The sequence below is a fragment of the Talpa occidentalis genome, unplaced genomic scaffold (genome assembly GCF_014898055.3).
Source record: "Talpa occidentalis isolate TD23 unplaced genomic scaffold, MPIMG_talOcc4v2.1 talOcc4.2, whole genome shotgun sequence".
Classification (NCBI taxonomy): domain Eukaryota; kingdom Metazoa; phylum Chordata; class Mammalia; order Eulipotyphla; family Talpidae; genus Talpa; species Talpa occidentalis.
The window spans coordinates 7462277-7477274 of NW_023602073.1; the positions used below are offsets into that span (position 1 = coordinate 7462277).

Here is a 14998-nt window from a genome sequence, read left to right on the forward strand (position 1 = left end):
ATTTACAGATTCAATGCTATTTCAATAAAAATTTCAATGACATTCTCCCAAAAAAAAAAAAAAAAAAGATGAAATTCACATGGAACCACAAAAAAAAGGTCAAATAGCTAAAGCTCTACTGACCAAAAAAAGAAGGTGAATGGAGGCAGCACACTCCCAGACTTCAAACGTTACTACAGAGCCATAATAATTATTTTTTTTTTAAATAGTCGACTAAGTTTCATTTCTTTCTTTTCATTTCTAGAGGGCGCCACCACCTTTAATATTTCTCAAATCTATTTCATTCTCTTTTCCTGATCCGCCCACTGCCAAGAGCCCACCCCCTGCAAGTCTTGCTTAGGAGCCTTCTTTTGAGGCCACTGGTCTTGTTCCCCTGAAATCCATCCTTCTAAGAAGCAACCAGTGCCATACAATTTCTTTTTCCTCTCTGGTTACTCCTTTAAAAGATTAATTGTTCCTATGTTTTATTCCTGTACTTCTTAACTTAGAAAGAATTCAATTGTAGGGCTTCTTCTCTACTTCACTCATTCAACTTATATCCCCTCCACTTCCACAACTTATTTGAAACGTAAGAGCTAATGGTCCCTAAATCTGTGTATCTCATACATTCCTTACCCTTAGTTATCTCAGTACACATCACCATCATCTTTACCTATATGACTGATGATAAAACTTCCTAACCTCTTCTCTGGTCTCCAAAGTTTGTCATCTTCAAAATCTATGCTCCAGGGCCTGCCTGGTGGCACAGGGTTTAAACAGTGCTATCAAGCTATTGCCAGCCATTGCAGCAAGAGTTTGATTCCCAGCTGGCCAGGGAGCTACCCACATGGCACAGCAGACCTTGCCTGCTGCTCCCCTCAGCAGTGGATTTCAGTAGATCCTCCTGTTCTGCTTCCCACTCTCTCTGGTGGATCCTCTCACCACCACCACCACCACCACCACCTCCGCCCCCAGCACCTCTGGCTTACACTCCAGTTCTTGTATGTATAAATAAATCTATCTTATAAAAAAAAAAAAATCTATGCTCCAAAAACCAACTGAGAGATTTATCAAAAATAAAAACTTGACTACATCACTCCTCTGCTCAAAATAGTAGTTCATCATTTACGTATGAGCTTTGTGTGTAACAATTTACTTCCTGACTAAAGCTTTATTCTTTCATCAACTCAGAGTTATTTTTGGTTTCTTGTATCCATCAAGGGCTTTCTTTTTTTTTTTTTCCCAGAAGAGGAGAAGAAATGCCAGATGGAAAGAGAAAGGTATTTCAGAATGAAGTTTCTGAAATCCTACTCTTGTAGAGATGTCCAGTAGGAGTTAGAAATACCACCCAACCCTTGTGTTCAACAAGGAGGGGTAAAACTGGACACAACGAGTATACAATTACCTGGGCTAAAATAACTCGGGGTTTCCATTGCAGACTTAAAACAACAAAACCTTGAGCAGTGCAATAAAAATAAAGTAGCTCCCACATCATGTGACTACTTATCTATACCCAATAATTATACAATGATATTATAGAATCAATGCAGTCATTTCCAGATGAATTAAAAATGAATTAAAGATCAATGTGAATCTTCAGCAACTCTTTCAAATTTCAACCAAGTAACAGGGGAAGAAAAATTAACCATTATTTTGGTTGCCTGATATTTTTTTCATTAATGATTCAGGAATTTACTCTCATTGTACTATCTCTGGCAGACAGCATGCGGGTAGCACCATTAAAATTCAATCACAGCCATAATGTCCTTGAAAATTTCATGACGTGGAAATGACTAGTCATCCTCACTTCTACTTAGAGAAAAAGAAACAAAGAAATGTTTTACTCTGTATGAAAGTTTAAGAAAGACTTCCTAGTTCTAGGACCTTTCAGCACCTACAATAATCAACTTGAAAATGATGCTGAAAGCAAGAAGTTTCTGATAAAACTGGATACAAAGAGTATACAAAGGACGGATTAACACACAGCCTATTCTAAGAAAACACATGGTAGTCTATTTTAAGAGAACAGGCTGATACAGCCCCAAGCAAATCAAGATAATTTAGAAAAATTAAGATGTGTAAGAAATGCTTGTTCTGAAACATTTAAAATACTAAGGTTGTTCCAGGCAATCTTACACAGAAAAAATTTAAATTCTCTAATAAAGGAATATAAAAAATTATTCCAAATAGTTGCAAACATACCTGGTTTCTCAGACATACAGGACACACATTTATTGTCTTCGGCTTTGTTACAAACACAGCACACTGGGCACTCCCAAGATCCCACTGGCCTTTTGAATTTATCGCCAAATCCTAAGGTACCAGTGGTCACAGTGCAGCTGGAAGATGAAGTGGCCACAGTGACAGCACTTTCTGAAGCCACTGGCAATGTAAGGACTCGCTTAACACCAGTTCCAGGTTTCGGTGTTTCACAAGCTACACATTTTATCGCTTCGGGTTTATTTTGTACTAAACAGGTATCACAATCCCAAGTTCCTACTGCTGGTTTAAATTTGTCTCCAAAGCCTGTCCCTGATGCAGAAAGAGTTGGTTTGCCACTTTTACTTGGTGTCCCAATTCCAGTCTGTTTAGCAGTATCTTTTGCTGGCAATTTTGTCGCTTGGCAGGCTGCACACTTATTGTCTGTGACTTTGTTCTGGACTAGACAGACATGACACTGCCACAATGACCCAGCTTTTAAACTTTCTCCAAATCCAATTCCACTAGAAGAAAAGTTACTTATTGCTGGTCTTGTATAAACTACTGGGCTTGAAGTTGTTGGGTGAGAATCTGTCTTCGGTGATACAAAACCTACAAAGAGGGGAAGAGGAGAGAATGAAAAGAAGTTTTCTAATGAAAACATTAACTGAAATTATCACTTGGGGAAAACACATTTATCTTACTGCAGAGTTACTACAATCCAATGGATTACTTAAGAGTTGTTTTTCACCTGAGCAGTTATTAATTACAATACGCAACGTTTAGTTAATATTCTAAAGATGCTGTTCTGTTTGTCATATATGATCCTCTTCTCCAAGAATCTCTACTTAATTCAACCAATACCAATTTGAGGCAATTATTTTTATACTGATTTGTTGATACAGTCTACTGTCATCTTCATTTTTCTATACCTTTTTGTAATAGTGAATTGCAGTATAGCCTTTCATAGCCTTCCTTCCTGATCTGTCTTTCCTTTCAGGTTTTCCCTTAACTACCTGAAATGAGTTCAGTATCTAATAATCTTTTAATTTTATCCAATCATAATCCACTGTTGTGGAATGCTCTACTTTCAGTATAATCCAGCTGAGCTGTATGGATATGCTAATTTGACAGATGTCCTTCCCAAATACAACACGGTGGAAAGAATTATTTTAATTATACGTTCAAGTATTTGAGTAGTAACCAAACACTAATTCAAATAAAATTGCTTCAATTCTCCCTCCAATATACTCTTCATAGCCTTTCACATTCTAAGTGTTTCTTTTTTGTAATCACTTAGGTGTTACTTAGAAAATCAACATATTCACATAGAACCATGGAATGACAGGAGGGGAAAAAAGTCTTTGTGCTACCAAAGCTGCTATCATTGAATTGATTCACTCAGACTACTCTTATTTTTGAGAATAACCTTCCAATCCTTTACTCTGGATCAATTTCACAGATACTAACAAACTCAATAACCTGTTTCTGTAGCATTTAGCACCGAAAGAAAAGAAAACTGTATGGAAGACCTGGAAGGTCGTTAGACTTTCTAGTGATGCCAAGAAATGATCCAGCACAGAATTTTTGTTATTGTTGTTAGCACAGGGCAAAATAATTCCACATAAGTTATCCCCAACAGTCAACAATGTGCTGTCTTGTTAATGACTAATTTGAGTCACTAAGGTTGGCAAAACTTTAACAGCACTCATTCTCAAGGTACTAAAGATTTCTTTTTTCCTCACTATTTGTGGATTTTCCAAATATCTTTCAAAAGAAGTTACAATTCCTCCAAATTTTTGCCTTTTTAAAAAAAGTTAAAAGACAGGGAGGGAATGGCATTATAAATACAAAGTTTGAATTATGTGACAATAAAACACATCCACTTGATGCTTACCAACTACCTGGTTAATGCTAGTACAGGCACTCTGTGGAGTTCTGCCGTAACTACATAGTCACCTAAGTTATTGAGATTCCTATGCGCAATGTACTCATCTATAAAATGAGAGCACTAAAACAAAGCAACCAAATCTTTCTCAATCTTGTTGGAGCAGTCAACACTATTTTGAAACTCCCATTCAATTATACATGACTGCATCTGCTGGGTAAATCTAAATTCTTTCTCAGCTATGAGATTATTTCATAAACCCATTTTTATAGTATATATCACAATGGGAACTGTGACTATCTTCCTTGATTCTTTTTTTTTTAAATTTTATTTTTATATTCCCCCATACAATTTCAACCCCCTTATTTTGACCCCAATCCCTCCTTCCCCGCCCCCCTATCGTCCTTGATTCTAAAACTGAAAATTTATTTCTATTTTAGGACTTCTATTTATTGTCTTCAATTATTACCTACTAGGCAGTTCTATGCTCTTACCAGAAAAAGACATGCCTAGTTATGGCAGGTTTATTCATTTTACACCATACTGGCCTATCTCTATTAACATTTTCTATATGTCTCTTAGAAATTTCATTTTAATAATACAAGGTATGTAAATTCTAAAGAAATATGTAAAATTCCTAAGATAGTTCCCCTAAAAGAACTACATCTGATTCTACATTAAAAAGTTAATGTGGACCTCTCCTGCCGCCCGCTGCTCCCCTCAGCAGTGCACTTCGGTCCTTCTGCCTGCTCTGCTCCCCGCTCTGGCTCTGGTGAATTCTCTCACCCTCCCGCGCTTCTGACTGTACCCAGTGCATGTATAAACAAAAAAAAAAAAAAAACGAATAAATAAATGAAAAAAAAAAAAAAACACATGCCTCTTTATAAAAAAAAAATTAAAAAAGTTAATGTGACAACACACAATTTATAAATTTTAAAAGTCTAAAGCATAACACAAATGACATTAAAATGAGGTCATGAATTTATAATTCAGATTTTAGGCACTTTCAAGAATTGCTGTAATCTTACCAGGGTTTTTCAGAATGTCTAGGACACTTCCTTCTTTAAGGATTTTTGCAGGTCTAAAAGGGCCATAACAATCTTCATCTGGACTCTTCTTACAGTTTGCACTGTTAACTACGGTGATGTCTTGACCTATAATTTTTTTAATTGGAAAATAATATGCCATCAGAAAGCATTGAACTTTAGTTAAATGTATTAAAAAGATCTTTCAAAGACAATTTGGATAAACATCATAAAAAATTACTTACAAATCAAAGACAATGAAAATGACTTAAGTGATAGGGTAATCTGCCATTACAGGAAGTACAAACACCATTGCCTATACTCTACTCCTCCTTTCCTCCAAAAGGGCAAAAAATATAAACCACAACTGCCACCTAAGGAACTCGCTGGTATCAAAAATAACTAGGCAAACACATAAGAGGAATGTGGCAACTGAGGCAAGATTATATGCTGCATGAAATAATATATTTGATTACACAGCAAACTACAATACTGATTTGAAAAGAAAACCTCATACTCAACAGAGCTAGTTCTTTCATTTCTAGAGATAAATCTTATGATTGACTATATTCTTCAGCTATAATTTAAAAAAAACCAGGATGACAGTTGCTCAATAATGAGGGATTATATAAATTACAGAATGCACCCACATCAATCATTCCCAAAAGCATAGATATGGGTAAAAGCAGGTTAAAAATCCAGAAGATTTTAACTGTTGGTATCTAATGTGTATGAAGAGTAGCCGTGGCTGTTAATGACCAGTGATCTGTTGTTTGGTGTAGCCACCTTCATAAATTATCTTAATCTTCTAGATAACTTGCTGCAGCTTCTAAATCCGCACTTGCTGGGCCTCTCTGGTGGCGCAGTGGGTTGAGCGGCGTGCTGGGAAGTTGTCCGCTGCCTCTGCAGTGCCGGTTCAATTCGTGGCCAGCCAGGGAAAAACCCACATGGTGCAGCGGACCTCTCCTGTCTCACCCGCAGCTCCCCTCAGCAGTGTCTTTGGTCTGTCTGCCTGTTCTGCTCCCCGCTCTGATCTGGTGATTCTCTCATCCTCCCACACGCCTCTCACCTGTACCACAGTTTTTGTATAAATAAATAAATCTTAAAAAAAATAAATCGGCACTTGCTGCTTTGCCTTGCATATTTATGTCATGGACACAGCATGTTTCCTTAAGCCTAATGAATCAACCTTGGCTAGCTTCAACTTTTTTCTTCTGCAGCTCCCTCAGCTCTCTAACCCTTCACAGAATTAAAGAGGGTTTGGACCTTGTTCTGCATTAGACTTTGGCTTAAGGAAATATTGTGGCTGGTTTGACCTTCTAGACCACCAACACTTTCTCTACATCAGCAAAATAACGCTGTACATCTTTCTTATCATTCCTGCGCTCAATGGAGTAGCAATTTTATAACCCTTCAAGAACTTTGCCTCGGCATTCATAACTTGCGTGTTTGGTAATGAAGTCTAACTTTTGGCTCATTAAAGTTTTTGGCAGGCCTTCCACACTAAGTTTATCATTTCTAGCTTTTGATATAAAGTGACAGATGCATGAATACTTGAACACATTATACACATTATAGGATTAACCTATATTTGACCTAACTACAAAACAATTGTATCTCAGGAAATAGGTATGTCTGTGGAGAGGGAGAGACATGGAATGACCAGTGGATAGAACAGGAAGAACACACAAGACATTTACTGTTTGCCATATCACATAAGGGCACAGCCAAAACAATTAAAATAGTAACATCAAAATCCACTGAGCACAGATCATCATAACAAATAATGATAAATTTTAAATACTGTGAGAATAAATGCTTATGTCTCGGCAACAACAACAAAAAAATCTAAAAATTTTAGCAAAGGATTTGAATAGACATTTCTCCAAAGGAGATATACAAAGGGCCAACGAGCACAGGAAAAGAGCACTACTCAGTCATTAAGGAAATGCATTATCAAAACCACGACAAAGCACTATTTCACACCCACTAGGATGTTTATGACCCAAAAAATGGAAAACACTAAGTGAAGTGAGAATACGGAGAAATTAAAATCCTCAGACCCTGTTGGTGGGAATCAGACATGAGCCAGCAGCAGAGAAAGTTTCAACTATTTGACCCATCAACTCCATTCCTAGCTATATACTCCAAAGCACTGAAACCAGTATACAAACACACACACACACACACACACACACACACACACACACAGCCAGAAGATGCAAAGGGCCAAAATGTCCATCAATGAATGAATAAACAAATTACAGTATAGCTACACAATGGAATATCACTTAACAATAAAAGAAATAATGATAAACACTATAATATAGATAAACATTGATAGCATTAAATGAAGAAGATGCAAAAGTTTAAACTGTTCAATTCTAGAATAGGAAAATGCACAGAAACAGAACCTAATGGTGGTTCCCAGGGGCTGGGGTAAACGAGTCACTGGTTAACATTTACAGGTTTCCTTTCAGGAGTGATAAAAATGTTCTGGAATTACATAAAGGTGGTAATTGCACAAAACTGTGACTATATTAAACACCACTGAACCCTTCCCTTTGAAATGAATGATGTTATCTTTTGTCAATTGCACATCAATAACAAAAAAAAAATGTGCCCAAAACTAAAGACCACACATCTAAGTATCTCTGAAAAGTATTGCTAAAAAGCATTGTCAGAAGGTTGGTATTAGCTCCACTTTGCTTCTCAGAGTTAATTTCATTCAAATGAAACCATCTACAAGAAATGCCAATGGTGAAAGATAAATTTTAAAGTACTAATGTATGCATCTATTTTAATGTTAAAAATTTCTGAGAAATTTTTACTTACCCAAACTACTTCTAGTTGGTTCTGAAATACTACTAGAGCCAGAAAGTTCTGCTGTTTTTGCAACAGGCACACTAAATGTAAATCCAATCTGTAAAAAGAAAAGTATCCCCTTAAAAGTTGAGTCAGTATAGTTTTAAACAATTATCAATTAAAGCCCATTTTTAACTGCAAGTAAAAAAAAAAAAACCAAATTTCACTGTTTCTAAAATTTGCCACTTTCATATTTTAAAATCTCTAAAACTAGAGTGCTTCTTTTCTTTTTTCAGTGTTTCTTCTAATGTAATGAATGGTGTCCTAGTTTAAAAGCATTTTTATTTATTAGGTATTGTATTCTTTCAAAGCAGTAAATAAAATAATAGTGTGTTCTTAATGCCCAGGTATTCTCAATGCCATTTTCTAATAAAAAGTCAGGGATTTCTTGGACAATGAGTGGATTTCAGAGATGTGGCAAAGAAATTAAAAGGTGATCTAAAATATCTAATGACAGAAAATAAGAACACAGGAAAAACTATGGCAACATGGTAAAGTGACATACACATGCCAAATATAGGAGGGGCAATCTGAACATTAAGCTTATATGTTATTATCTAAAATATTTAATTATGGAAAAACAAATACATATTGTGGGACACTAAAAGCTCAAAATTTTCTAGATTAAAGACAATTCAACAGGTGCACTAACTAAGCACAGCATGATTTAGCTTTTTGAGTCCAACTGTAGTGGGATCTATGAACAAGAGAACAGCAATTATAGTATGAAACAGATGGGGAAATCTAAATATGGATTATGCTATTATTATATCATGTTAAATTTCTTGGGTATAGTAATAGCATTGAGTGTGAAAAGGAATGTCCATTTTCTTAAAGAGTAAAGGGAAATGTATTAACGGTATCAAGATGTATGCATCTTAACTATCACACAGTAGATGCAAATGCCTATATGTCTTATCCACTAAAAAAGGTATAGGTTCTCATTCATTCAAGATTTCGCACATTGGAAAGTTTTTTTAGTTTGAAGACAAATAGTGGTATTTATTATCATTGGCATCTTGGATTTGATAAAAATATAGTATGTCTCTGAAATCCATTAATTATGAAATATTCCTTGCTTGCTACTTACAGATGATGGAGGTAGTACATCTGCCTCAGTAGATTTTACAATTGGAGATGAAAATCTAAACATGGGACTGCCAGTGCTGTTTGGAGAGGTCATCTGTACCTGGTTTTCCAAATTATTAAATTATATAAAAACAGCTTTTTAGAAAAAGAAATTGACAATAAAATAAATTTAAATTATTCCAAAGAAGTCAAAAGCAATTTCCCACTTTATATTTAAAAATCACTTTTTAACTCCTGAAAAATACTAAGCAATAACTGCTATAAAAATCTGGTTTCTTGGGCCTCCCCTGGTGGTGCAGCAGTTGAGCGCTGGGCTGCAGAGGCTGCGGGCAGCCTCTACAGCGCCAATTCATTCCCTGGCCACCAGCGAGGGTCCTATCAAAAAAAAAAAAAAAAAAAAAAAAGATTTCTTCTTAGGCGTATACACTATCTTACAAGTGGCTATATGCCTACAAAAGTAACACGCACAAGAATATGTTCTTGTTTTTACTTTTTATAAAGTAAAAGCCAGGAAAAGGGATAAAAATTTCAGTAACACATTAAAAATGTTAATTCTACTTGAGAAATAGAAACATACATCCATTTATACCTTCACCCAAAATCATCTTAATTAGGAACATTGTTTGGAAACAAAATTACAATCACTTCTCTAGCTTACTACATAAGAATTGAAAAATACCCCCATCATAATGCACATGAAAAGACAAGTAAACCACTGTGTTTTCATTTTCCTCCTCTTACTCTGGGTTATTATTAATTTCCATACGAAAAATTAATCACCGCGTTAAACAGAATATTAGCCTTTAAAAGAATAAAAACAAAAATCACCTCTATTTGTACAATGCTTACATACCTTGTTTGTTAATGATTGTGAAGGACTGACAGGTGATGGAGAAGAAGTTGTAATCACAGAGGAACTAAAATTGAAGGTAGGCAGTGAAGAACTGGTGATGGGTAGAGAGATTTTCGGTAATACTGGTACTTCCATTTCCTAAAACACAACATGTTTCATAGTAATGTGAGTCATCTTCCATGTGATTCTTTTGTGTCTACTTCTTTTCAAATACAACTGATATATTTGCAGATAAATTTAGAATAAGGAGACGGTAGCACCACGTTAACAATGTAGGGTCTTGAATCAAATGACTAAAAATGATTTTATGTAAAATGAGCATTTAATAAATGTCAGTACTGAAGAATCTGGTGAGCTGCCTTGGGTTTTAATGAAATATAGTGACGATCACCATGGTCTCAAGTGACCCAGATCCAAAACAAGCAAGAAAAGCTCCACTTGTGCTAGTGGTAGAATAATGTGTTGCCTGAACAATGTGCCGACACAGTTAACAATTAGAAACTTCGGACAAACTACTGAAACCCCTGAACACAGGTGAGCAACCAAAATTAAGCAGAAAGTAAAGGGGAGAAGACGCTGGAAGGAGCGAGGGCATCGAGGGGACTGCCTGTTCTCTCGGTGAAGGGATGCCACTGGATAGCAAAATTCAGAGAAAAAAATGACAAATCTGTCAACAGGTGACCAGAGCAGCCAGAAAATGAGGGAAGATGAAACAATGAAGAGTGACAGATGGAGAGCCCTTGTATCTAAACCTCCGGCACACCTGTAACTCACAGGGGCATATGGCAGACACCAAGCTGCCAACTAAAACTACAAAGTTTTATTGTTGCCCATCATGAAGGAATAGTCTGAGTTCAGGAAAGTTCACTGCCAACTATACAATCTGAATACTTTAAAAGGATGTAGTTCATCATATACAAATTTCACATCAGTGACGTCGACCCCACACACACAAACAAAAATGCAAAAAAAAAGATTTCAGAGAAAATGGTACTCCCTGGTGGCGCAAGGGTTAAGACGAGGCACTATGAAGCTATCCACAGCCACTGCATCATGAGTTCGATCCCCGGCCAGGGAGCTACCCAGGTGGCACAGCAGACCTCTCTTGTCTCGCCCACTGCTCCCCTCAGCACTGTGTTTCAGTCAATCTGCCTGTTCTGCTCCCTACTTTCTCTGGTGAATCCTCTCACCCCCCACAGCTCTGGCCTGTACCCCAATTCTTGTATGTATAAATAAAAATAAATCCTAAGAAAAATTTCAGAGAAAGGAAACCTAAGGATCTGTTGCCATAAAAGCTGCTTCGTAAGTTCTTCAACATGAAGTGGAATGGCTTACTAAATGGAGAATATGTGAGCACACAGAAAAAATTATTCTCTTGACCTTAAGCAAGGGAAGCAAAAGCAAACATGAACAACTGGGACATCAAGCAAAAAAGCTTGTGCATAGCAAAAAAAAATATCAAATTAAAAAGGCAGCTTACTGAATGGGAGAAGATATTTGCATATCATATATCTGATAAGGGGTTAATATCCAAAGTACATAAAGCAGCATCCAATTGAATAACAAAAAAAACAAAACAAAACAAGACACCCAATTAAAAAGCAGTAAACCTTGAGCCTCCCCTGGTGGCGCAGCGGTTGAGCGCTGGGTTGAGAGGCTGCCCGCAGCCTCTGCAGCGCAAGTTAGATCCCCGGCCACCGGTGAGGGCCCCACAAAATAAATAAATAGATAGATAGATAAATAAATAAATAAATAAATAAATAAGATAAAATTTTTAAAAAAAGCAGTAAACCTGAACAATTTTCCAGAGAGGATACAAAGATAACCAACACAGATATGTATTTAAAAGGGGGGAGCGGTTCTTCAGCATCTCTTATGAAATAATAATCAAAACTATGGTACCATGACACCTATGAAAATGGTATGTATCGAGAAAGAATGCTAACAAATGTTGGTGAGGATGTACAGAAAAAGGAACCTTTATACACCATTGATGGGAATGTAAAGACATAAAGTAAGTCTCATGCTAACTCATTAACCATATACTTGGCCACAGTGATTTCTTTATATAACTGATGGTCTTAATTCAATTCTAAATTTGGGTTCCTATTCAAAATTTAGACTTAATCAGAACTGAGTCCCACAAATGTGGGAGAAAGTCAAGAATTCTGCTAAAATAAGACACATCAAGTTGAACGTATGCCATCAGATCTGTGACTTACTGCATCTTATCTTTGGAATACCTTTACACTTGTCATCTCACATGAAGTAACTACTACTGCTGTGAGGAAACAGGTATGGAAAAGTAGGGTCCAACATAGTTATTAAATGGCAGACTTCTTATCCCCATTTTACAGCTAACTGATGTTCGAAGTTTGACCAAGGTAACTCACTACCAGTAACAGGACTGCTGACACATGGCACTATTAAGAAATTATATCTCCCCAAATTCAACCTTATTATATACTGCCTATTTATATCGGGGAGTTTTTTTTTTTCCCTTCCACTTGGAGAAGCGGAAGCCTTTTGGCCTTTTGGCTAAAATCAAGTGTACCAATGAGTTTTTCCATTATAAAAACCTACACTGACATGACAGAAACAAAATGGCAACGTTTCATGAATAACACAGACTCCTTACAAATTTTGTTATCTAATATATAAGGGGGAAGCTAAAACACATTCATTTGCAAAAATGGGTTATTTTCAATAGCATTCTTATAACCTGAATGCTTACTGACTCAAAATACACTAATCCTTCCTTATATAGAAATGGTATCTAAAATTAGCATAATTTCTTTACATCCATCCAAAGTTCCTTCCATTCGACCTTTCCAAAAAATCCATTAAAAAGTCCACAAAAATGAATCTTCAATCTTTCATCAAAAATTCCTATTAACTATAACTGAATTAAGAAACTAATGGTCTAGGGCCTCCCCAGTGGCGCAGCAGGTTGAGCGCTGCGCTGTGAAGCTGTCCACAGGGTCTGCAGCGTCGGTTTGATTCCCGGCCAGCCAGGGAGAAGCCCACATGGCGCAGCAGACCTCTCCTGCCTCGCCCACTGCTCCCCTCAGCAGTGTCTTCAGTCTGTCTGCCTGTTCTGCTCTGCTCTCTCTGGAGAATTCTCTTATCCTCCTGCGCCTCTGACCTGTACCTCCATTCTTGTATAAATACATAAATCTTAAAAAAAAAAAAAAGAAAGAAAGAAAGAAACTAGTGGTCTAAACATATTTGAGATCCAAAATAAAATAAGGGAAATATCTACCCAAACCCATTCTATGAGTATTTAAAAAAAAACCACAGGATTGGCATAAACTTTGGGGCAGCCACTCACTAGTACCTCTTTCCTCAGCAATGTGGAGACTGTAACTCCAGTGTGAAACAGAGCTTAGGGACAGGAGTTAGATGAGGCATCCTGGGATGTAAGATTGGCAGTTGGCAGTTGGTTGGAATGAAGAGTGGGGGTCCAGAGAATGCAGGAGGTGATAGAGAGATCTGGGAGTGGGGAGTTTCACAAACTCCTCACAGTTTAGTATAACAGGTAATAAGAGCGGAATTAAGTAAAATTTAAAACCCCTCACAAAAACTCCCAACAATCAAGTATGAAAGTTATAATAAACATGCATCTACACAACAGCTAAAAAAGTAAGCTACAGATGTCAATCTTGCTTTCAGCTAAAGAGCTTAAAAAATGGATCTTTAAAAATGAAACTGAAGGGAAATAAACAAAATTCACAAATCTGTCATCTAACAAACACTAAGCCAAGTTAACGTTTTCCTCATATAGGGATAAACTTTAAAAAAGGCAGGGTCACAAGTTTTACTGAGAACTATATCAAAAATTTGTGTAAGGAACAAACCCTTAACAATCAGATAATAATTTCCTTTTTATTGAAGTTTCTTAAATGTAACATTGTATAAGTGTAATAAATGTGTGGTTTTTTTTTTAAGATTTATTTATTTATACAAGCAATGGGTACAGTCAGAAATGCAGGAAGGTGAGAGAATTCACCAGAGCCAGAGCGGGGAGCAGAGCAGGCAGACCGACTAAGTACACTGCTCAGGGGAGCAGCGGGTGAGGCAGGAGAGGTCTGCGCGCCATGTGGGACCCTCGTCCGGCGGCTGGGGATCAAACCAGTGCTGCAGAGGCTGTGGGCAGCTTCGTAACCCAGCACTCAACTGCTGCGCCACCAGGGAGGCCCATAAATGTGTATTTCTTAAATGTAATAAACTCTGTAAGAACTTCAGTGAGAACAGAAAACCCAAAAAAAGATGTCTCCCTCCTCTATCACCCCCAAAATCAAGGACATCCAAAACAAAACTCCAGCAGCACACCACGTCATTCATCACATTGGCAAAAATTTCTAAATCAACAAAATCAAATACTGGTAAGAAGGGGGGGGGAAAGCTGTTAACCCTTTGCAGGGGACATCGGAATTTATTAGTGATTACAGGGAATTGAGGTTATTTCAACGCAACTTTTTGAGACATGCATGTTCCCCTGAAGTTTTATCTTGAAATGGCACAAGAAATTAAATCAAAATATCGTAAAATGGTTCAGAGTGCAAAGGGTTAAACTGTAAAAACGACCTTGAAAAGCGATAAGGTGACATCTAATACAATGAAGAAGTGCACCATCCCCTAAAACCCAACAACTCCATTGCTAGATAATAGCCTAGAGAAAATACTGCACAAGTGCATAAATACTCATCTTAACATGCACTAGAAATCAACCCACATGTAACCGGCAGAATGGACTGTGTTAAATTTTCATACTGAATAAACATATAACTGTAAAATTAATTAAATAACATAGTAATCTTTCACAATGCTGATAAATTTCTCAAATAAAAAGAAGAAAACACTAAGTGAGAAGCATACACAGAGCATTAACCCATCTACTTAAGTTTCAGGTATGGACAAAAACTGAATATGCAGTAATTCTGTCAATTTCAACTGCAACTCTTATTTGATGAACGGTTTTATGATCCCTATAAAATGTTAGGGTTAGGTTTTCTGTTGCCTGTGCTGTCACAGTGAAAGTGATTTGAAAAGTGTGGTAGTTTAAACACACACACACAGATAGCTTATTCTTGCACTAGG

At 36.8% G+C, this 14998-nt stretch overlaps 1 protein-coding gene across 2 annotated transcripts in view; it reads right to left on the reverse strand.

The window, feature by feature from the left end:
* The window catches only part of NUP153 (nucleoporin 153), a 90911-nt gene that overhangs the window by 17790 nt on the left and 58123 nt on the right, over window positions 1-14998 (reverse strand). For both annotated transcript variants that reach the window (XM_037518907.2, XM_054698332.1), the window contains 5 exons: window positions 9899-10036; window positions 9047-9145; window positions 7927-8014; window positions 5095-5220; window positions 2182-2790 (listed from right to left, as the gene is read on the reverse strand). In XM_037518907.2, the coding sequence (XP_037374804.1) occupies window positions 2182-2790; window positions 5095-5220; window positions 7927-8014; window positions 9047-9145; window positions 9899-10036 (1060 nt within the window). The remainder of the gene's footprint in view (window positions 1-2181; window positions 2791-5094; window positions 5221-7926; window positions 8015-9046; window positions 9146-9898; window positions 10037-14998) is intronic.